Genomic DNA, 24,590 nt, shown 5'->3' on the forward strand with positions numbered 1-24,590 from the left:
GTATCGTTCTGGTGGGGCTAGAGGTATTTGTGCCGGCATCTCCACCACCACGGAAGTGGTAGGGGAAGAGCCACTTGTAGCCCCTGTGGTTGCGGTAGTTATGGGCAATCTATCCACCCTGGCCCGTAATTGCGCGTTCTCCGCCCTCGAGGCAGCTACCTCTCTAATGGACGCTGCCAGCTCCACCTGTACTAAGGCCAAAGCAGCCAGAACATCCTCTAAGGTAGTCATGGCGACACTCAACACAGCCAAGAAGAGGCAAAATCCTTGGGCCGATAATTCTATCAGGCTCGGCTTCAGGCTTCCTCGGGGCTGTGTTGAGAGTCCAATACCCGTCCCTACCGAACTACCTCAGAGTCCAATATACAATGAAACGAACAACCGAGATAGTACAGCAGGGCACGGGAAAGGAAGGGGACAGCAGGGAGGGAGATCTGTAACAACAAAGAACAAGAGTTTAGAACACCCTATCTCCCTCACTCTAAGCAGTTGTTTTCTACAATAAACGTCCATTAACCAACCACACCCCCCCGTGGCTGAGCAATACCTGTAAAGGAAAATACACAAAGATCTAATCCAATTGGAGACAGTGGTTGGAGGAGGTAAGAGGATCTGTACCCAGCTGAAATGACAAAACGAACACCATTCAATGTCTTCTGGTTAATGGGAACGGTTGTTTCTGTGGTAGATCAAAAGGTACCATACACATACCATAAATAGTGCATCATGTCTACTTGTATGGGTAAGCCACAATTCCCTTTCTCAATACCCCTCCTGTCTCCTGTAGAAATGAAATAATGAAAGAACAATGAACTCTGCTCTCCACGGGGCTTCCCAGAGAAGACCAGAGAGAAAGCTCCTTAGGAGTTGAACTCAGTGTTGAAATCACACTACGTTGCAGTTTTTCCTAAGTATGCCATACACCTGAAGGATCAGAGGGCTTACTCCTTCATAGAGTATACATAGCGAGGCTCAGTGGTAAGTTTCAAGTGAGTCCCATCGCATCTGAAACAATTATATACAAATATATACAACGTGAGAATGTGCTTGGCACTGCACATACAAAAGGTCTCTGATACTCTGAACCATGTAATGCCAAACAACGTCTAGGACCAAAGGCTACGGTTTAGGAAACTTCTTGCAACACTCAGCCGAGTGCTGTTTCCACTCCGAGTAATGCCGGCCGGTGTGCTGTTGGAATCGATGGAACCAACGCCTCACACCGCCAACTACCAGACTACTCACGGTCTCGGTGGACTTGGGACAACAAGTCGTCCTACCGCTACAGATCCTGAGCTCCAGAAACGTCCCCGCCAAAACGGAATTATCGGCGTTTCACCGCCGTCGGCTTCTCTCCTTTATTTCCTGGCTTGCGCGCGCAACTCGCGTTGTACGCGACGTACGCTAGGCATGCCGGGAATTGTAGTTTTTTGTTCATTTTGGCTGCCCGTGATCGTTAGGCGCCGCGGAACATGACACACCTATTTTCCTTTTGGCTGAGGGCTGTGTACCTGAAATGGATAAGGGGGGAGCAGGTTCTGTTAGAATCTCAGGTGAACTAATAGGAGGAGATACTTTGTCAGTCCTTGCGGGTAACTCATCAGATAACCCAGTCAGGGATAAGGTGGGGTCAGTACTACATCTCCCCTCTTCCAGGGAGAGTTGACGCTCAGTTAACCCAATCTCCTACGACAGGACGTTTGCCGCCCTTGATAGGAAGGCATCCAAAGTATTAACTATGCCCTGCCCCTCCGATTGCTGGGTACCGATCTTTCTCTTACCCATTCTTTTTATGTTAGGTTGTCCTCAGGAACAAATAAGCGGTGGGAGTTTCCTGAATAACTTCTCAGAGGGCTCCGAAGGGGGTGGGCGGGCCGGTCCTTGGCCCAGGCTTCGCCAGGGCGCGGCCAGGCAGCGGGTCTCTCTGTACAGGTGGTGAGTGCTGCAGGGAGTTGTGGATGGTGTGGTGCTCCAGTGGCTGCTTCGTGCAGCGGCACACCCCCTACTTGAACTTAGGACACCAGGAAAAGCAATTCCATGGAGGCGTAGAATTACGATTCGCTTGCCGATACACCAAGCACAGAGTCACTAACCGAGATAAAAGGCTCCCGTGCAACGGGTCTCCATGACCCTTAAGTAGGGCTGATCCTGCTCAGGTGGTGAGTGCTGCAGGGGGTTGTGGGCGGTGTGGTACCCCAGCAGCTGCTTTGTGCAGCGGCACCCCCCCTGCTTGAACCAGAACACCAGGAAAAGCAATCCAGTGCAGACATAGAATCAGAATCCCCTCCCTGATACCCCACAGCATAGTCAATAGCCGAGATAAAAGGCTCATTTATATTATTGACAAGCATTTTATCTTGTCAAGTAATTTTCTCACTTTGTTAACCACCTCGTTTAAGCAGAGCATTAACAAATGTTTATTTTTAGGTACGAATGATGAACATGATGACCGTCACAGCGGGAAGGAGCGACGAGACAGATCATCATTCACACAAAGAAATAGATGAAGAGGAAAATGACATTGGCTGTTAAAGCCCAGAGGGGCATTATGATTGGCTATTTTGTCACATGGTGTAAATGACATTATGGGGTTTGTTCATGGGAGTTGTAGTGTGCTGCTGTGAATTTTGAAGTAAAGGAAGTAAAAGCATAATCTGCACCTTAGTGTCCTTAATAGAATTAAACTTTTCCTTCATGCTTGCTGGAAAAATGTTCATTTGTTTTGTTTGATTTGGGAGCACTCCCCCTGCAGATGAGCCTACACCCCCCCTTAGGAGACACGTCCCTCGGTTTGATGCCCTGTTCTTTAGATGATGTGCCCTCTTAAGGCACTGAGACCATCAAGATCACGGATGGGTGTTCCATATTACTCACTGAGGCTCTTGGACTGAAGATGTTGCACACCTCAAAGGTTCCACTGCCACAGACTTGACAACTCCCAAATTGGTGGTATCAATGACCCCATTAGACTTTGAGAAGGGGTGGAACAGTACAGACAAATTCTGAGGATTTGCAAGCATGTCAATCAAAACAATCGGAAGATGACATGGGTTACTTGGCTCCTAAACAATTCTACGTAAAGGGCCCATTTTGAATGCTGTGGTAAGCCAGAGGCGGCAGTTATTGATTAATTCTGACCGGTCACCTACTTCCTGCGGTATTGGTAGTTTTGTGGATATTACTAGCTGGTTTAACTGCCTATTTGTAATGGTTCCAGAAAGAGCCTCTTCCATGGACACTCAATAGGAGTGTAGAGATCTCATTTCACAGAGTCCTTAAGATGTTTTCTTTTAACTCTTTCAGGGCAATCCTGCCAACACTCACAGAGCGAAGGCAACTCATTCTGGGAGACCAGCCCCCTGTTCCTAGGGAAACCCCGCAAAGGTGAGTCACCAATCTAGAGCACACAAAATACTTTAAGCAAAGACAGCGATGGTACAGATTTCACTCAAGGCTGCAGGAGTGTAGGTTTATTTCATGCAGACAACAAATACAGCATGGGAAGCTGCAATACAAGCCTCACACACATTCCCCTCATTAACACTGGTTTGAGCTTAAGGTCAAACCAATCCAAGCCAAGGCAATCCAGTCTAAGCTCACCTCCACACAAAGAAAGGATAATCACAAGAAGTAGCTTTTTAAGGCGAACAGGTTCAGAACAAGCAACAGTAGTCATTGCCAGCTTAAACCATTGCAAACTTCTCACACATACAAACGATTGAGATATAGCTTTGATAGCAAGAATGCCAGCTTCCGACACATGGTGCGAACAGGGGGTGCCCCTAGGCAGCCTCAGTGTAAGCATCTCATGAATAGAGCAGGTAAAGAATTTAGAAGCCTCAGTGCAGATTTCCTGGTTTTCCCAGGATTTCTATAGAGGCATCGCTTATAGGCAGAAGGAGGTTGTTGAGACTGTGTATGCATTTATGAGTTCTATTTTTTTATGGCTTCTCTTTCTGGCATATTCTCTATTCTCATGAACCCCAGGAGAAGAAAGTTCTGAGGAGGATTCAGATGAGTGCCGCTGTCTGAATGGTCGCTGTGTCAGGACCTATCATGGATTCACATGTGAATGTGCTTCAGGATTTCAACTGGATAACACCAGAGCACGCTGCATAGGTATGGGAGAGACAAAAGCATTAATCTTCATTAATGTATGTTCCCAAGTTAGATTCATAATTCATCGCCCTCATACTTCTTCTCCAAAGATGTTAGTTCATCCATCTATATAATTTACTTAATTGCTCTCCAGGAGTTATGTTTTCTCCCCAGTAGTTACTGCACCAAAACTGTAGCTCTCTTCCTCTATAAGTTAATTCCTTCTGTCGCAAGTTATTTCTTGCTGTTCCATAATTTACTGTATTCCTCCCCATGTGAGTTTTCTCTCTCCTAGATTCGTTTCATCTTGTCTGCATGTTATAAGTTTAGTTTAAGCAGCCAGGCATATTTGTCAAAACCGCACAAACATCCTTCATGTAGTATTAGTGAATAGCTGCTCTAAATAGGGATGCACCAGTCTGTATGAATAAACTGAATAAAAAAATATCACCATTTGTATGTACTTTTATTCCTACTCACAGATATCGATGAGTGCCGTGAGTTAAACCAGCGGGGTTTGCTGTGCAAGAATGGCCGATGCCTCAATACCAGTGGTTCTTTCCGCTGCATCTGCAAGCAGGGCTTTGTGCGGTCCCGACACCCGAACATCTGTGTTGCACCTCGGGTCCGGTAACGTTAATTTCAGTTTGACAGTCAGGGGTCACCTCCTCTGATGACTCCCCCAAAGGACTGTCTTCAGACCCTGCTGCTCCTCTTCTGAACTGTTTAGGGGCATTTTGTTGTTACAAGTCGGTTTTTGGAACATGTACCTTTATTTTATTTTCCTAAGGAAGAAGCTAAATTGCACTTCAGCTCCATAGGGCTCACATAGAGGCATTACAAAAGTTCAAATTGTATATAATATTACAGAAACCTGAACATTGAATTAAGTTTTTTAATGAAGCCAATTATATTTTTCTTTCTGTAAAAAAGGGGTGTTAGCAGGCCAATTAAAATGGTTTTCGCCAAGGCATTCAGCAAAGAGCGAAAACAATGGTTGATTATGTCAAAAACTATCATTGCAAAGTGGACAAAGAACATACAAAAAAGTCTTACACACACTTCCGGATATGTTTAATCAAATGTTCTGCTTCAGTTTTTGGCAGTCTTTCACAGGGAAATAGGTTTTAGCTTTAATATTTCCTAGGAAAACGTTTCTCTTACTTTCTTTCCCAATCCTGCCTTAGAGGCAGGATAGATGTTCACTATTAGGATGAAGTCTTCAGACTGACTTTTCGGTACCTATGGTGACCCTAATGTGAGATAAGGCATCCAACACATCTATTCCTTACTAGTACCTACCTTTATATATGGATGTTGTACCATTGAGGAATTTTAGATAACAACATCAATATTACATTTTAGGAGATAAAGCCCCGCCTGCAGACGCCTAGGTAATGACTGCCTTCTATGACACACCTTGAATAAATCCACACTCAAGACCCTGGGGCCAGGAGCAGCACCTCTTCTAATTGCAGCTGCCTCCAGGCCTAGGGTTGGAAACCAAACACTGCATACTGCTGGTAGCCTCTCTGTTGTAACTGGGTAGTTTATGTGTAAGTGTATCTTGAGCCGGAGCTATGTGTCTGTGATTGAATGTTTGTGATGAAATCTAAAATGGAAAGTGATTGATATTGTTTCTTGTCATTAAGTGAGTCAGTTGCCAGCAGACCAAATGTCATGTACAGGGTATTGTTTTTTTCAAATAAACGTTTCGATAACATACAATCTGTGTTTCATTTCTTAAGAGTGATGGTGATGCCTATAACTTTTGACAACCTGCACAGTTCAAGGTGCAGCACCTGATAACTGTCAATATCTTGGTAGCACAGCCAGTGATCTGCGTCATGAAGGCTTATCTTTGGGTGAAAAAAACAACAAAAGTAAAGGTGGGATTCCAAAAGGAAGTAGGAGAAAGAGTGACAGCCCATGTAAACTGGAGGCAACCCCAGGAAGGTAACTCCTGTGAGGGAAGAAACCCAGTGTAACAGGAAATACAGCTCAGGAGTTTACATGATTCAGACCCTGCAAGCGAGGGACCGGGTCTCTTCAGCTGAATAGTCTAACAAAGCAGGCAGGCTCAAAAGTGCCAAACTGTCCATGAATCTTGATGGAACCTGGTCAGGACTTTACAAGCCATGGGATAGACAACATCCAGAGTGAGCTACGTACACTCACTGTATAGTTTGATTTCACATCTTTATTTTTCTGTAGCTATGCTCATGTGTTATCAGGTCTAGCTACACAAAAAGTTGAGTTCTAATGAAAGAATTATGAAGATTTTCTAATTGGCATGGACTTTCAGTGCTAAAACTAATGTTCTCTCCCTGGGGATCCTCATCAACAGTCATGAGAATTGAATAGTTCTGCCCACGTATGGGTAACCCAGAGCACATATTAAAATTATATATATGTGTGTGTGTGTGTGTGTGTGTGAGAAAAAATAATGTACATTGTACTTTTAACTATATATATATATATATATATATATATATATATATATATATACATTATATATATATATAAAAATGAAGTTAAAAAATTGTATTGTGGAGAGGCCTAACCACACTGGTGTATGTTGTACCAATAAACCAGTGTTGATTTCAAACTGTTGAAACTACCTTTACGTTGCACAGCTTTTACTCTGAAATCCCCCCTCCTTTTTTCATTTTTACCTCAAACACGAGCACTTTTTTCGTTGCACCTTTTTCCCTTGAGACACCCTCTATCTTGAATAGATGTAGTAAAGTCTTTACCTTCCTCTTGCATTTTTTGAAAATATATAAAACTAAGATTTCTACTTAAAAAACTGTGTGTGTTCTTTTTCTCTTTTTTTTGCATACTAATGAATGATTCTGTTTTTGATATGTATTAATTACCAGTTGCTGAATATTTGAGCAGCCAAGTAACTCCTATTCAAGAAATCTTCTCTCATTTGTATTTTTCTAAATCAGTCTGAGACCATTTGTGTTTCATATAACACTATACCTACGTCCTTTGACATTGAGTGGGTTTCCCCATTAGTTTGTAATGGTTCTTCACTAGATAGGCCTGTTCATGGGACACCTGTGAATCGCTCCCCACATTGGCTGGAAAGGGTGCACAAGTGGTGAGATCCTGTACCTCACAGTCCTGACCTGTTCGCGGACGTACTCTCCATCCAGGTTTACCCTGCCTACTCCATTACCAAAACGCACTCCTCCACCTGCATTCTCCCCGTACTCTCCATCCACGCTTATGGAGAGACATGTGGCTGCGCCGAAGACCTCGTAATGACACAGGACTCCACAAAGGTGTAGACCAAAGTCTAAGTCTGCTAGAACCAGGTCTACCTCCAGATCACAACAAACCCATTGTTCTAGGTCACACCATAAGAGGCGCAGAATACCCTCCTGATCCACCACCTCTCGATTCTCAGTGATGGCTTACTCACCCATCTTTACGGACACACCACAAGCAAGAGTGATCCCGTTAAATGACGTCACAACTTTCAATGAGGTTCTCATTAGAGGCGCATCAAAACTGAGCATTAATATTCCTGCGCCTATCACCTATTCATCGGTTACTTTTAAAACATTTCTCCACCATATTGTGTCAAGACCACTATTACCTTTGGTTCCAGGTCTTTTGGAACAAGCAATGCAACTTTTCTTAACTTCAGGTTATCTAAGGGCAGCTCCATTGAGAATCCTCAAAAATTTAAGGCTCCAGACCAGGGTACTTTGATCCTGAGGACTGGTCCTCCACCAGATTCAGTCATAATAGCCGCAGCTTGCAAAATGCACTCTGTGTCCTCTTCGTCATCAGTTCCTCCAGATAAGGACAGCAAGCACATAGTTACTATTGGAAAGACGATGTGTGGAACAACTGCTCCTTTCATGAAAGTAGCAAACGCTTCTGCCTTATTGGGCCGATATGATATGTCGCTGTGGAACTCTCTCAGCAAGGATCACAGAAAAGTTGCTTAAGGAAGACAGACAAGACTTTCTGGAAGTCCTGCATGAAGGTGCATTGGCATCCAACCAAGTAACCAGTGCTGCTGCAGATGCTTCAGACTCGCCGCGCATAGCATCTGCATGAGAAGATCTTCCTGGCTATGTCTCACAGGCCTCAAACTGGAAGCTCAACACATGCTAATTAATCCACCGTTCACTGGGAATGGGAAACACCGGTTACAACTAATGTATTGCTTCGCGGTGCAATCGCAACGCAACGTTTACATCACGGCCGGCTTTACAACGCATGCGTTCGGGACGCATTCTACAACGGCGCAATGACATATACATCGCTAGCGATGATAACGCGGGAAAAAAGAAGCTGCAGGTGAGGGGAAGCTTTGATCACCAAGAAGTGTGGCTGTGTGTGATGCACCGGTGGAAGCAGGCAGGCAAATCCTTGCAATGACATAAACATCGCTGACCATGCGGGGGAAAAAAGCTGCACAGGTGAGGGGAAGCTGTGATCACCAAGAAGTGTGGCTGTGTGCGATGCACCGGTGGACCACGTGGGGAAAAAAAGCTGCACAGGTGAGGGGAAGCTGTGATCACCAAGAAGTGTGGCTGTGTGCGATGCACCGGTGGAAGCAGGCAGGCAAATCCTTCGTTGTATTTGCTGTCTCTGCCAGTAATTCCCAGGCTGACTGGCAGCTTCCTGGTTTATTGGGTGCCCTCATCCCTGAGGATGATGCCCTAGCAGTGTTTGGTTGGCACAGCCCGCCTGTTTTTGCTTATGTCCATATGCTGATGGGAGGGCACTGCCCTTCTCTGCCCGTGCCGTACACAGGTGGGCGCACTCTTTAGGTATGTGTATGGGTCATATGCTGTGGCAGTGCCTCGTTGGACTGTACGTCTCTGCCAATGCTGGGCAGACACCCTGCCAGTGTTTATTTGGGCAGGTCATCTATCTGCAGGTCGGGATGGGTGGATGGATGCCTAAAAGTGTGGATAGCTGGGTGGATGGATGGATGGGTGGTGGGTGCATGGTGGATGGGTGGATGGATGGATTGCTAAAAGTGTGGATAGATGGGTGGATGGATGGGTGGATGGATGGGTGGGTGGGTGGTGTTTGCATGATGGATGGGTGGATGGATGCATGATGGATGGGTGGATGAATGGAAGGCTAAAAGTGTGGATAGTGGGTGGATGGATGGCTGGGTGGTGGGTGCATGGTGGATGGGTGGATGGATGGATTGCTAAAAGTGTGGATAGATGGGTGGATGGATGGGTGGGTGGGTGGTGTTAGCATGATGGATGGGTGGATGGATAAATGATGGATGGGTGGATGAATGGAAGGCTAAAAGTGTGGATAGATGGGTGGATGTATGGATGGGTGGGTGGTGGGTGCATGATGGGTGGATGGATAGATGCATGATGGATAGATGGGTGGATGGATGGGTGGGTGGATGGGTGGGTGGATGGATGGATGGGTGGGTGGGTGGGTGGGTGGTGGTTGCATGATGGATGGATGCATGATGGATGCATGGGTGGGTGGATGCATGGGTGGGTGGATGAATGGGTGGGTGGATGGATGGATGGATGTCAAATACACTGTTACCACATATTCCCATACCCATAAACCACATATTCCCATACCCTAGTTACAACCAGTTTAAATGCCCCAAACATCCTCCCTTCATACACTGGGGTAAAATCTAAGACTGCAGCTTCTTCCGGTATACACTATTACACTCCCCCGTTCACCGCCACACTTAGTGCCCAATGCACCAAGAAATCACGGCAGCAGTACTGTGCACTAGGGGGTTCAAGCCTGACCCAAAGTTCACCAGTCCCAAACTGGAGCCCTCCGGGGTCAAGGAACAGAGTTCATTTGCCCATGAAACACCATGCAGCGGTGATGCATTTGTAATAAATAAATAATAATGAATATAGAGCCACGTGAATTTCCCTGAGATCGGATATCAGGGATATCAGTAAGTGAGTGTTTGGTATCAAATCCATGCACCACACACCCAGCAGGAAGTGTGCACACAGACAAGACATGTATCTATACAGTCAGACAGGGGCCGTGACACACCCACACAGGTGCATAAACATATGCACAGTGGTGCGCACACACAAGAACAGCACAGTCAGCAATTCCAGCAAACAGTACACTACCTATTCCGAGCAGATACAGAGAGGGCTTATGCGAGCAAAACGTATACACTAGACTGTCACAATGTGTCATCACAAAGAGCCACTAGGCACTCGAGGACAGGTGGAGCAGACAGGAATCCCTTGCAAACACTCCAGCGTACATGGGGGGCGCCTATAGAAACCCGACGACCCACCGCCACAGTCACAGCTGTGGTAATATACACAACAATGTGCCGCGGGTTTGGAATAGAGCAACCACAAACAGGTGTTCGGCAAGTGAATGTATCCAGGCAAGAAGACCTTTTCTCCTAAAACTGCATTTTCGTCTCTGTAACCAATGCTTTGTTTGTTAATAATATTCCATAAAAACTCTTTTTTTAATTTTGAAGTTTTTCATTTAAAAAAACAACTCTATGCCCTTAGCATTCCACTTCAAAGCGCTTCTTAATCGAAGGTTGTGAATAAATGGAGACCTGTATTGAGAAGTGTGAACCGTTTGCACAACATTTGCCCCAGAGGTAACTAGACTGCAAACGACTGGACCTTGATAACTATATTATAATATCAGGAGAAGCGGCCCTCAGAGGTGTGTCCTAGTGGCATTTGCAGACTCCGTGACCAGGAGCTCTGGGTTTAAATGAGGGGTTTCTAAATGTGTCCGAAATGTGTGATCTTGGGCAAAGGACGCTATCACCCCGTTCTCCAGTTCCATCATCTGCCGAACGTGCAACTATCCAGATGTAACATTGGCCGATATACAACAGCAATCTTCCATAACCCGCTAATTCAACAGGTGAGAAGTCTATTAACAGTGTTAAAGAAGTGCTGTCATGTGGGGAGTTCTGGGGGATGTTTCCTGTGGAAGTCCCTCTCCCTATCCAGACTTTCAATGGGCAGGAATGTGGTTATTTTCTTACAGCAGTATTTCTTTTTTAGGCACGGGGATATAGAGTGATTTGCCCACAATCACTGGATGTTGAGCGTCCTTGCCGACCTGCCTACTACAATAGGCCAGGTCCTCGCACCGGAACTCTGACCCCTCACCTCTGCCAGAAGTAAAGCACGCGTTGTCATGACGTGCGATTTAAGCGCCTGCGATATTTCTTGCTTGCCAATAGGAATCAACGCATTTCCGTTGTAAATACGTGCGATGTAAAAGATGGCGAAGTGTTGGACATTGCGATGTATGCACCGCGGGGTTAAAGCCCGCGATGTCATGGTGCGTGATGCATGATCATACATCCCTGGGAGTTCCCTGCTTGGAATCCATGTAGATGACAAAGTGTCCAAGATGGAATCTGAATTGAACACTCAAACCTGTAGGCCTGAAGAAGAAGGTGTAATTCTACCTCACCTTATACATTTAGCTAAATCTGGTCAGAAGTTTTCCTCCATGAAGGTAATCTTACAGCCAATACAGCTTACATAAAGTCCCCTACACAGGCTTCTTTCTTTTATTCTTCCTTTCTTTCAAATGCCAGTGGTCAAGGATTTCTTAGAAGGGCTCAAAAAGGTGTTCCTGTCGATTAGGACACTTTCTCCTTCGTTGGAACTTAACATGATCCTTTCAAAATGAATGCCCCCTCCCCCTTTTGAACCAGTACACAAAGCCTTGTTACAACAACTTAAGTAGAAGGCAGCTTTTCTGGTAGTTGTTACTTCATCATGTAGAGTCAGTGAGATTCAGTCTCTGTCTTTTAAAGAAGCTTATACAGTCTTTCACTCTATTAGGGTGGTCATGAGGACCCATCCTAGCTTTCACCCCAAAGTGATGTCTGATTTTCAAATGTACAAAACTATCTCACTGACATATTTCTTTCCTTACCCCTAAACCCCAGCAGAGAGGGCACACTTTATAAATTAAAAGGGTCAGAAAGTTTTACGTAGATATGGCAAAAGACATCAGTCTGCCCATTTCTTTGTCAACTACGGCCCAATGAGAACAGGCATAGCTTCCTCTAAGCAAACAATCTGTAGGTGGATAGTTTTGTATAGTGTTTTCCTACCAGTTAGCCAACAAACACTTACTTGCCGGACCTAAGGCCCATTCTACCAGGGGTAAGGCAGCAACTGATGCTCTATCGAGAACTGTACCCATTTCCGAGATATGTCAAGTCAAGTTTAAATTTGTATAGCGCACTACTCACCCAGAGGGTCTCAAGGCGCTTGAGGGAGGGGGGGAACTTTACTTGTCGAATAACCAAGTTTTTAGTTGTTTTCTGAAGGAGAGGTGGTTCTGTGTAAGGCGGAGGTGGGTGGGGAGAGAATTCCAGGTCTTGGCCGCTAAGTAGGAGAAGGATCTTCCCCCCATGGTGGATTTTTGGATGCGTGGAATTGCGGCGAGGGCTTGATTGGACGATCGTAGTTGGCGGGTGGGGGTGTAAAAGGACAGGCGCGTGTTGAGGTATTCTGGTCCTAGGTCGTGGAGGGCTTTGTGTGCGTGGGTGAGGAGACGGAACGTTATTCTCTTGTTGACGGGGAGCCAGTGGAGGTCTTTCAGGTGACCTGAAATTTGAGCTTGGCGGGGGATGTCTAGGATGAGTCTGGCTGAGGCGTTTTGGATGCGTTGTAGTTTTTTCTGTAGTTTGGCTGTGGTTCCGGCGTAAAGGGTGTTTCCGTAGTCCAGTCGGCTTGTGACCAGTGCATGGGTGACCGTCTTTCTTGTTTCGGTGGGGGTCCAACGGAAGATTTTTTGAGCATACGTAGGATGTTGAAGCATGATGATGAGACGGCGTTGACTTGTTTGGTCATCGAGAGGGAGGAGTCCAGGATGAAGCCCAGGTTACGTGCGTGGTCCGTTGGTATGGGTGCGGTTACTAGGGCCGGTGGCCACCATGAGTCATCCCAGGCGGAGGGGGATGATCCTAAGATGAGGACTTCCGTTTTGTCAGAGTTCAGTTTTAAACGGCTGTTCTTCATCCACTCGGCTACTTCTTTCATCCCATTCGTGTAGGTTGGTTTTGGCGGTGTTTGGGTCTTTGGTGAGGGAGAGGATCAGCTGGGTGTCGTCTGCGTAGGAGATAATGTTGAGGTTGTGTTGGCGCGCGATGGATGCGAGGGGACTCATGTATACGTTGAAGAGGGTGGGACTGAGTGAAGATCCTTGTGGTACGCCGCAGATGACTTCGTTGGCCTCTGATTTAAAAGGGGGGAGGCGGACTCTCTGGGTTCTTCCGGCGAGGAACGAGATGATCCAGTCCAGTGCTTTTCCTTGTATTCCGACGTTGCTGAGGCGTTGTATTAGGGTGTTATGACAGACTGTGTCAAAGGCTGCGGAGAGGTCAAGTAGGATGAGGGCAGCTGTTTCTCCGTTGTCCAGTAGAGTGCGAATGTCGTCTGTGGCTGCGATGAGGGCGGTCTCGGTGCTGTGTTTGGCTCGGAAGCCGGACTGTGAAGGGTCGAGTGATTTGTTGGATTCGAGGAAGGCGGCGAGTTGACTGTTGACGGCTTTCTCAATGACTTTGGCAGGGAATGGGAGGAGCAAAATGGGGCGGTAGTTCTTAAGTTCAGTGGGGTCTGCTGTGGGTTTCTTCAAGAGTGCGCTGAGTTCGGCATATTTCCAGCTTTCCGGGAAGGTAGCGGAGTTGAGGGAGCAGTTGATGACGTCTCGGAGATGGGGTGCGATAATGGAGTCTGCTTTGTTGAAAATGTGGTGGGGACATGGGTCGGTTGGTGATCCTGAGTGGATGGTGTTCATCAGGCGGATGGTGTCTTCAGTGGTGATAGGGTTCCAGGCGCAAAGGTTGTTGGAGGGGGGTTTTTAGTTCGGAGGTGGGTGGGGTGGACTGGTCTCCAAAGCTGTTATGTATGTCAGCGATTTTGTTGTGGAAGAACGAGGCTAGAGAGTCGCAGAGGTCTTGGGAGGGAGTGATGTTATTGGTGCCGGCAGTGGGGTTGGTAAACTCTTTGACGATGTTGAATAGTTCTTTGCTGTTATGGGCGTTGTTGTCGAGTCGATCCTTGAATGCTGATTTCTTGGTGGATCGGATCAGTTGGTGGTGTTTTCGGGTGGCGTTCTTGAAGGTGGGCAGGTTGTCAGTGGTTGGGTTTTTTCGCCAGGTTTTCTCGAGGGTGCGACAGATCTTCTTGGATTTCTTAAGGTCATCATTAAACCAGGGAGCTTTTTTGCTGCCTTGCTTGATTTGAAGGTTTTTCAAGGGTGCTAATTCGTCAGCGCTGTGGGTGATCCATTGTGTTAGGTTGGTGGCTGCTTGGTTTGGGTCAGATGATTTAGCAGGAGGGTTTTGATGAAGCGATGTGAAGAGCTGGTCGGTTGTAATTTTGTTCCAGTTTCTCCGGGGAATTGGTTGTGGGTGGTTGTGGGTCGTAGTATTTTTGTAGTTGAAGTGAACGCAACTGTGGTCCGTCCAATGGAGAGCTGTGATGTGGTTAAAGGAGATGTGCTTGCTGGAGGTGAAGATTGGGTCGAGCGTGTGGCCGGCATAGTGGGTGGGGGTGTCAACAAGTTGTTTGAGTCCGAGATTGGCGAGGTTGTCCAGAAGGGTGGTGGTGTTGCTGTTGTTGTTCTTTTCCAGGAGGAAGTTGAGGTCTCCCAGTAGAATGTAGTCCTCGGAGGGGAGGGCGTGTGGGCTAATGAAGTCAGTGATGTCTTCGCTGAATTGTGTGCGGGGACCTGGTGGCCTGTAGATGAGGGTGCCTCTGAGTGTGGTCTTGGGGTCGGTGTGGATCTGGAAGTGAAGGTGTTCGGCTGCTTTGAGGGTGTCGTCGGAACTGGTTGTGATGCGGATGGTGTTCTTATGGACGATGGCGATGCCTCCTCCTGTTTGGTTGGTGCGGTCCTTTCGGATGATCTTGTAGCCGTCCGGGATGGCTATTGCGATGTCGGGTGCTGATGATGTGTTCATCCAGGTTTCTGTAAGAAAGGCGACGTCCGGCGATGTGGTGTCGAGTAGGTTCCAAAGTTCAATGGCGTGTCTGTGGACCGAGCGGGTGTTGAGCAGGATGCACTTCAGGTGGTTAGTGTCGGCGCTCTGTTTGGAGTTTGTGGATTTGGTGTGGGTCCTGATGCAGGAGAAGGGTCCATGGGTGTGTCCTGGGGCGGCTTCGTAGCAGTTTGTGAGTTGGCCGGGGTTAAGTGCTGAGAGGGTAGCGGTGTCGTACGTTATGCGGGTGGAGTGGATTTTGCGGGGACCAGGGGGTCTGGCGCTGGGCGCGGTCCGGGCGCGGACGGGCGTAGACGGGCTTACCTATGGCACGCCTTCGGCGTGCATGGGGCGCGCCCACTGCGCGTCTGTTGCTCTGACATATGTAGAAAGTAGAGGGGGGGCGGAGCGAGGGAGGAGCAGCTGGGAGGCGGGAGCGGGGTGGAGAGACGGGCTAGGAGTCACAACAACAAAATGGCAGCACAAACAAAAAGCGAAACAGGACGAGATTGGGGCACAACCGGAATAACGCTATGATCTGGGCAGTGGTACCGGCACAATCAGGCACAAATAATTTTGCAGGTAATGCGAGCAGTGCAACAATTACTAATTAACAGCAGTGAGCAGTAAGCAGTATGGCGCTACGATACCAAGCACAAATAATGTTACAGGCAATGCGAGCATTGCTCAATTAATAATTAGCAGCAATGAGCGGAGAGCAGTAAGCACTACGATACCGGGCAGCAATGAGGAGTATAGCGCTACGAAGTCAGGATGATCAGGGAGCGTGAGGAGCGACCGCTTCAGAGCAAGCCAGGACGGTCACAGCGCTAGACCAGATGGGTCAATCCTTATCTATCAGTGGGAGGGAGGAGCAGCTGGGAGGCGGGAGCGGGGTGGAGCTGCAACGTGGAAATCGGTACATACTTTTACCAGGTATTACTGTCTATACTCAGATACTGAGACAGACACACTAGTAGGGTAGGTATCCTTAAGGAATCTTTTTTAGATAATTGTAACAGCTGCAATTAAATATATCTTTGTTCGCATGTTGTGAGATGGACTAGCTGTCCTATTCAAAGCTTATGAGTATTGAGGATCCCCATGAAGAGAAGGAATCATTTCTTACCTTTAATACTCTTTCAGGGGAATTCTCTCATAGTCATAAGCAACCCTCCCACCTTCACAGATAATTTTTGAAATGCAAATTTGTCTTACATATCCTTTGTGCTCTGGATTCTGATCACCGTAAAAAAGACCTGACCTAACTGTCACCTGTGAGGCATGATGGGATACAGGGGTTCTGTGAGGTCTTAAAAGCACAGTGCCAGGTTTGGTTCAGTTGGATTTTGAATGCAGCAAATTGGCCAAGGATGTCTCAGATTCCCTTCCATTTTCCTTTTAAATAAAGGTTTTGAATCATCTGATGGTCTCTTTTTCTGTTTATGACAGAAATACCTTGGTAGGTATTGGGTATAAAAATTCAATGTGATTTTAGCCTTTGTTTTAGGCTGCAAATATTTATATATTACATTTCTCTTTATTAAGAGGATTACAGTTAAAAGTACTACTGTACGCTATTTTTTCACACATATACATATATATTATTTTAATATGTGTTCTGGGGTCACCGCACGTGGGCAGAACTATTCAATGCTTATACTATTATGAGGATTCCCCTAGAAGAGAACTAGGATTACAGGTAAACACTTTATCCCCCTGCACTCATTGTGTGATGCTAGGGGTCCTGTCCAGTGTTGTAATTTGCAGATATCATAGTAAACACACTTTATTAATATAGATAATGCCACAATATAACAGTAGTACAATATGTACAACCTACATTGCAACATGTACTTATACATGAAAAGGAATAGTTTATGATCTAATAATCCGGTGAGTATATCAGCAATTATCCCACTGGAATCCATTATGTCAGCAGTAATCTGCCAACATATCTTGGAGAGTTTTCTCGGGTGGTTCTGGGGAGTATTGCAGTTAGCCAAATCATGGAATCAGAGACTGCAAGAGGAATGTATACTATACATTTGCCCAAGAAAACAGTGCCCAGTCAGTATTGGGCCTCGGCCAAATCATTTTTGTGTGATGATTAGTGCTCACCAAATCCCTATTTCAGTTGATTTGAGTTTCTTCAGCATTAGCTATTTTATATATTCACATGCTTGAATTATTTCCCAATGTCAAACTGTAAACCCTCGGCAGTCAATGTTAGCAGTATTTTAATACAGCATTTTCTATTGAAAAGAAATGGAAAACCTTCATAAACCTGACATTACTCAATTTACCTCATTTTATGATCTCATGGTTTGCCAATCATGTGGAGAGGCCTAGAATACTAACTCTCTTCTGAGACTCTGAGACTCCAACTGTCAGTTTTTCTGCAGCATGGTATTAGACAACAAGGAATTTTCTGAACTCTGCTCATCTTTCCATAGATTGTCGTTTATCACACACACAGGAAACCTTCTATCTCTCTTCAGCTACAGAAAGTAGGATGGGTCTGCTCTTACCTGTACAAAAACCTGAGGTAAACCTTTTTATTACTTGGCTGGACAGCATAGCTGAAGCTTCCCACTCCAGAACTCTCTTCCAGCCATGATAGGTGTGTGAAGCAAAAAAGGTTTATAGTGTTGCTCCCACACAAAATGAATATTTTGTCTTTTTATAATAATAATAATCTTTATTCGGTTTTTAAGGTACATAAAAAGCCATTAAAGAATTTCAGCAAATATATCATTACATTACAGTCAACAAGTTAATATCCTATACAGTATAAAACTATCGTCATTCACCTGGTTCGATTTTAATATAAAAAGTTTTTAAGATAAATTTAGATCAATCAAGCAATTTTCCAGAACATCTCATTTTTCATACAGTTTGCGATATGGTTTGATCAAAGATTTACTCTGTGTTTAAAAATACATTAAAAAAAAGTCACTATATGTTTGCAGACTATTTCTGATTCAATGAATTGCAAACGTAGCATGGCAGGGCGACATCTTCTTAAGCCCATTTTTTTTAAGAGTGGGATTAACCAAAGTTTACGGTGCGCAGAGTAGAGTTTGCAGAACAGAAACGTGTGCATGGTGGATTGTTCTGACGTATCGTCACATGGGCACGCTGTTAAACACTCTTCCCAGCTATTGTTTGTCGGAAATGCCACCAATCTATGAAAAATGTTCATTCTAAATCTTGTCAAAAGGAAGCGCTCGAATTGTGACTCAACATACGTCAAGTATGGCTCTATCCCCAAGGTGGTCATAACTGCCATGGAATGTTGAACCGAAGATTTTCTTGCCTCAGTGCAAAATCGTAACTCTTCCATGTGGCTCAGTGCCCTTTTTTTAGATCTCTTCTGGATATTTCGCCAATTGATTCCGGGGCAGAATAGTATTTACTGAGTCCCAGATCTGAGAGGAAGTTCTTTACATACATGAGCCAGTCAATTCTTCCCACATGGTCCAATGACATACAATCTATTATTATCTGTTTATATAAAGTATTTGTCGTTGTAGTCCAGATACGTCGCCAGAGCATAATCGGTTGTATTTTCGCCAAATCCGCTATATGCGAGATACCTAGCTCCATATGGGAGGCATAAATAGATGTACTTCTGGGGACAGCCAGCAGGAATCTTAAAAAGGTGTTCTGTGCGACCTGTAAAGAATTAGTGTTTTTGTGTCCCCAGAGTCCAGCCCCATATAGTGCAGTGGATTGACATTTTGCTTTGTAAATATGAAGCAATTCTACTGGTGGTTTCTTTCCTAGTTTTTGGGAGAATTTTATGAGGGCCGCCGCAATTGCTCTTAGGAACTGGTGCTTTCGGGCTTCTATTGCTGGTTTCCAGTTTATCTTTTCGTCCATCATGATGCCACGATATGGGTATTGGGCAGTTATTTCAATCCTTTCATTGTCAAGGAAAATACCTTTTCCCCCTTTATTCTTGGATCCTGCCACCATGACGTAGGTCTTTTTTACGTTAATGCGAAGATCCAGACTTCCCATAAACCTTGCATACCTATCTAATGCCTTCTGTAATTCCCGCAGTGTTCTTGCGAGAATCACGGCGTCATCCGCGTATAATAGAGCGGGAATTAGGCGATTTCTTACTCAAGGGAGATCCTGACCCCCCCTCAGCATTTCAACCTCAACGCCATTGGTATAGAGGGAAAAGAGGAAGGGGGCCAGGACGCAACCCTGCCTAACCGCGCGCTCTACCTTAAATGGATCGGATAGTTCGCCTTGTACTCCAAAACGCACTCTAGCCGAGGCGTCTGTATAGAGTTCTCTCAGAAAGGTTACAAGGGCCTGCTCCATCCCCATCTCCAAGAGAATAGACCATAATTTTGAATGGGAGACGCAGTCAAACGCTGCGGAGAGGTCAACATAGACCATAAATAACCTACCCCGCTTTGCTGATACATATTTCCCCATCATTAGAGACAGATTTAAAGCTTGCTCCGTTGTTCCGAAACCCTCTCGGAAGCCAAACTGGATGTCCGAGAGAATCTCCCTGTCCTCAACCCACTCCTGTAGACGCTGGAGAACCACTCTGCCCAGTACTTTCCCCAGCGAGTCCAGGAGCGAAATTGGACGGTAGCAAGTGACGTTTTGTCTTTCGCCCTTCTTAAAGATAGGGACCATAATAGATTGATTCCAAGATTTTAGTAGGCCACACTTCATAACGGAATCGAATACCCTTTTTAAGATTGGGGCCCATAAATCTAGTTTATATTTAAAGAAGTCCACCGGTACCCCATCTGGGCCAGGGGCTTTCCCGCTTTTACTGGCCGTTACTGCATCAATAACTTCAGTTAGTGTAAATGCTAGTGGAATAGGAAAAGAGTTTGGCTGCCGGATGTTACTATTACTATTTAACCCCCCTATAAGATCTATTTCTGGGTTTTTACTAAAGATTTTTGAGAAGTGGTTTACCCATGTATGTCCATCTATAGCCACCTCTATTGATGGTTGATTTTTTTTATCAGCTAGAAATGGGGCTCTAATCACTTTCCAAAATGCCTCGCTGTTTTTAATTAGGGAACTTTCATGCAGTTGATTCCACAAAGCTTGTTTGAGTTCTAGTTTTCTTTCCTTACAGGCTAATCTATAGGACCTTCTTAGCAATTTTATTTTTACCTGGTTTCGTGGTTTATTAGAAAGTGCTTTTTTTAGATTTTTGTGGGCCAATGTGCATTTATGATTAAACCATCCTTTTTTTTGTATCCCTATTCCCTTTCTTATTTATAGTTAACGTTTTTTTCACGTTTTCTAAAATTACATCAAAGTTTTGGAGAACCTCCTCTTCCCCTATGTCTGTATCTAGGCATTTTAATATTGCCGGGTAAGCCGCATTTACCACCTTGGCTGTTATATCTACTGGATCTATCTTTTCCCATGCCAGAGCGTAACCATTCATTTTGGAAAGATGTAATTTATTCTGCGCAAGAGCAGTCATTATAAACTGGGGTTGAAGCTGTCCCTGTTCTAAAGATAGATTCACACCCAGAGCTGCATGGTCGCTTAGGGAGTTTACTAATATTCTGAAGTCGTCAATTTCACTTGCCGATGTAGTGGTACCAAGGATGTAATCTATAGTTGACTCACATCCTCTCCCTAGGTAAGTTGGGTCCAATCCTCCCTGAAGATTTTTTTCCTGGTTTATTATCGCTAAGCCTAGTTCGGAAAGTGTTTCATTTAGGTAGTCCCCTACCAAAGAGTGATTAAAATGAACTATTCTGTCGTCTTGGTTCTCTGCTAAACCGCAGAGATTGGTATTAATTTTGGGACGGGGATGCTGATTAAAGTCCCCTCCCCATATGATACTCGGTGTGCCCATAAGTTTCATATGATTTATTTGATTACTACGTTTTTGACGGAGCTCACCAATTATTTTTATCGCCTCTGTGGCAATTAAGTTATCATAGAAGTTTACCAGGAGAACAATCTCCTTCTTCCTAAAAGAAAGGCTTAGTAGTTGATAATTAGATTCTGTATGGAGGACCGTGACTTTTAACCCAGGTATGGTGTTTGCTATATAAGTGACCAGGCCGCCCTTTGCCCTTCCATGGGTGGCTGCTATTGCTTGGGAGGAATAAGTTTTGTAGCCCATCAAATGATGTTCCGAAGTAGCCCAAGTCTCCTGTAGGCAGATAACCCCATAATCTTTCACAAAATTTAGGGCACTATCATCCTCAATCTTAGCACGGAGTCCTGCTATATTCCAAAATAGAAACGAAACCGTCCCACCTTTATGTGAATACGGTGCCTCACTTTGGGGGGCCTCCTCTAAGCAGGGACTATGTGCTAACACTTGCCTCTGCTCCCTTCTGGAGTCTATTATTGTGCCTGATGTATTCTGTGAATTCAGGGTTCCACCCAGTTCAAGGGGTGGTAAATTGGAAGGTATGTGCTGATGGTCATATGCTATCATTTCCTCGTTTAGCTTGTTCTCCATTATGTCAACCCCTCTTAAGTTAATAGTCTCTAAGGGATTGAGTTTTGTTACACGAGTCTCCCCCCCATTTGTAGTCGAGGTGAGTCAGTCCACCCCGTCTAACCCATAAAACATTGAAAAGCGGTTGGAAGTGGGGAAATTGAATCCCTGTTGTACTGTAGAATTGTTGTTATTAAACCCCCTATACGACGACGGCCAGTTTGGATAATTATAAGGGTTTTGAAAAAGAGGTTGGTGACCCACTTCTTTCCATTAAAACGGGTTATTACTTAGAGGGTTGAATTTTTGAAAGGATGATAGCTCTCTAGGATAAAAATAGCTAACATAGTGGGTAGAAATGGATTCCCCCCCTCTCGCTTCATACCAGTCTCCAATGCATCTCACGGTTCTGGGGTCTTTGAAATTTACAATGACCTCGTCTCCTTTCTTATCCTTTGGTCTTGATCCCACCCAATTGGCTCGCCTTACTGTTAGAATTACTCCATCTACATGGGCAGGGAGTTGTCTGTTTTGTTCTAGCCAATGAATTATTTTGTTTTTTAGGGCATAATGGCTTTCCCTCACCCCTTCTGCTAATTCAGGTACTCCTGTCAATATAATAGCAAAAGGGGCAGAATCAGGTGGTAATTCTACTTTCCTCAACGTATGCCTATTAAATCGCTGTGTGGGCTGTTCCCCATTCTCGTTCTCGTTCTCGAATCTATTTTTATTAGATGAGGTGTTATTCTCAGGTACCCTTTTCTCTTTAGCGGTTGGGGGCTCCCTTTGTTTCGGAGGGGATTTTGATGGTTGGGTGGGTTGTTCTTTGGTGGGCAAAGCTTTTGGAGATTTTGCCACCGCTTTATTTTTCCCCTTTGTAGTCCCAGTATTTGCTCTGATGGTACTAGTTGGAGGTTGTACTGTGGTCAAATTTGAGGTCACAACAAGATCTCCAGTTTTCTTTGTGACCTGTGTTTTTACTAGTTCCGCTAGAACCGCTTTGTTTCCTTCTAACTGGTCACCTAATTTATCTAGCTTTACACCAATCAACCTGGTTCTCTCATATAGAGGAAGTAGAAGAGATCTAACCATATCCTCTATTTTGGATAAGAGTTCGCCCTCTATGTTAGGGCCTCGTGGTATCACTGGGGAGTTAGAAGAGGCAGAATTACCGGTCTCTGTTGGCTGCAGGGGGGCTTGGCCTAGTGTAGTTTTATTATTTGTACGCTTAACCCGTCCTTTCTTTTGGGAGGAACCCCTTCTTTTCCTTTTCTTTCCTTTAATGTTCAGATCCCCGCTCTGGGTTATCGTAGGGGGGGAGGCAATAAGTAGATTTGGAGAACCTGTTAAGGCCGCAGTGTCTGTCTCCCCCGAACGATTTTGAGGGGAAACGTTTTCAGTTAGGCAAATCAGGTCCTCTTCCTCCTCCCTGATGAACAGCTGTGAGGGAGCACCTCCTTCTAAATTTAGCGTATCCGGGGAAAGAGCTTGGGCTATTTGTCCTAATGATGAGCGTTTTCCCGTTAACAAGTCAAGCGAAAGGCGCTTCTCTGTGTCAGCAATTTCTTTCTCCAATACAATAGAGATGCGTTTGAAGAAATGATCAATCGTACCAGTAACAGCCCCTTTGGAGGTTTGGACCGTGATGTTATTACTTATCCCCGTAGAGGACCAGGTGTGGCAATCAGGTCACGCAGGGACTCCTGGGATTTGGAGTCCCTGCTACACACTCGCAGCCCCGCTGCAGGGCAAAGCCTCGCCCCTCACGCTCAATGTACAAGAACCAGTTTCTCCTCCTCTTGCCGCGTTGCCGCGAAGCGGGACCCGCGGAGCGGGTCCGGCGAGCGGTAAAAAAGCACCCTGGAAGAAACGACGATCTGCTGTACTCCTGGACGGCAGCTCCTGCACACCCACAGGGGCGAGGTCTAGAACAAGGTTTGTGAAGTGTCTTTTTAAATCTGGCCACAGGTCCAGTAGTTGTGAGATCTGTGTGACTTTCAATAAGAAAACCCTTAAGGACAAAAAGGGTTGACTGCTGAGGTTGATGAATGTGGAAACACATTGAACCTCATCTGAAAAGAGCACTTTGAAAATCAAAAGATGCAAACTGGAGACGACTACAGGAAAAGATCCAGTCACAGCAGCTATGCCTGATCCCTGTGAATTTCCCTCCAAGAGATCCTGTATGCCTACCTTGAAGGGACTGACTTTTAGTCAGGGGTGGTCACACCAACTATATCCGGGTTCAGTTCACCTGGAAGAAGAACTAATCTGTCACTAAGCTGGTGTCATTGACAATTTCTGTGACAATGGGTGTTGCCTCTACACTATCAACTGAAAAGCCATTGACGAGTGCATCGTTATTGAAATTAGGTCTATTGTCCATACCAAAGACCTTCATCGTCGTCGAAGATCACACAGTTGATGAAAGCTTAATCAACAACAACTAAGTTGTAGAAAAGTGCCCTTTTTGTATGATCAACCCACCCCCCCACCCACCCACACACATCCCCACAAACACTTTTTGCCCCAATTTTGATGCTTATGACCCGGTGAAGTACCGGGTTATTTAGAACCCAGCGGTGCCAGGGGACACACCCAAAGACTTCGGATTCTCCTGTCTCAGACTACAGAAACGCAGAGACTTCTTGGTGACGTCAAAGATCAGATTTATTGGCTGCAACCAGTAACAGGTATCCTAGAAGTACAACACGGTGTATGTTCTCAGGAGACTGCTCAACTTTACAAAGCTGGTCATCCCTTTTATACCAAATATAATGCTTCAGGCAAACACTCCTTATTTACAGTTGACCATTCACATATTTTCACGACAAAGAAAAGCAGAATCAGGATGACAAGCCCATATTTCAGTTTGTCCAGCCCACAATCCATTACCCGGCAAGGCCCAACACTTTTCATCAGATAATCGGTCGGACCCCTAATAAAATTGGGCACCTCCTCATCATAAAGCAGGCCATAAAGAAAGGAACAGAGACAGGTGTGAGTAAGATTAGACATAGTTGTGTGCAATACAGGGTTTATGGCATGTTGTGGCTT

At 45.3% G+C, this 24,590-nt stretch overlaps 1 protein-coding gene across 4 annotated transcripts in view; it reads left to right on the forward strand.

Annotated features, from left to right (window-relative positions):
• LTBP3 (latent transforming growth factor beta binding protein 3) overlaps positions 1–5,823 on the forward strand; it is an 872,522-nt gene extending 866,699 nt beyond the window's left edge. For all 4 annotated transcript variants that reach the window (XM_078660467.1, XM_078660465.1, XM_078660464.1 and 1 more), the window contains 3 exons: positions 3,304–3,384; positions 3,988–4,119; positions 4,581–5,823. In XM_078660467.1, coding sequence (XP_078516593.1) covers positions 3,304–3,384; positions 3,988–4,119; positions 4,581–4,732 — 365 coding nt within the window. In that variant the 3' untranslated portion in view covers positions 4,733–5,823. The remainder of the gene's footprint in view (positions 1–3,303; positions 3,385–3,987; positions 4,120–4,580) is intronic.
• Positions 5,824–24,590: the final 18,767 nt, after the last annotated feature.

This window comes from Lissotriton helveticus, chromosome 9 (genome assembly GCF_964261635.1).
Source record: "Lissotriton helveticus chromosome 9, aLisHel1.1, whole genome shotgun sequence".
Classification (NCBI taxonomy): Eukaryota; Metazoa; Chordata; class Amphibia; order Caudata; family Salamandridae; genus Lissotriton; species Lissotriton helveticus.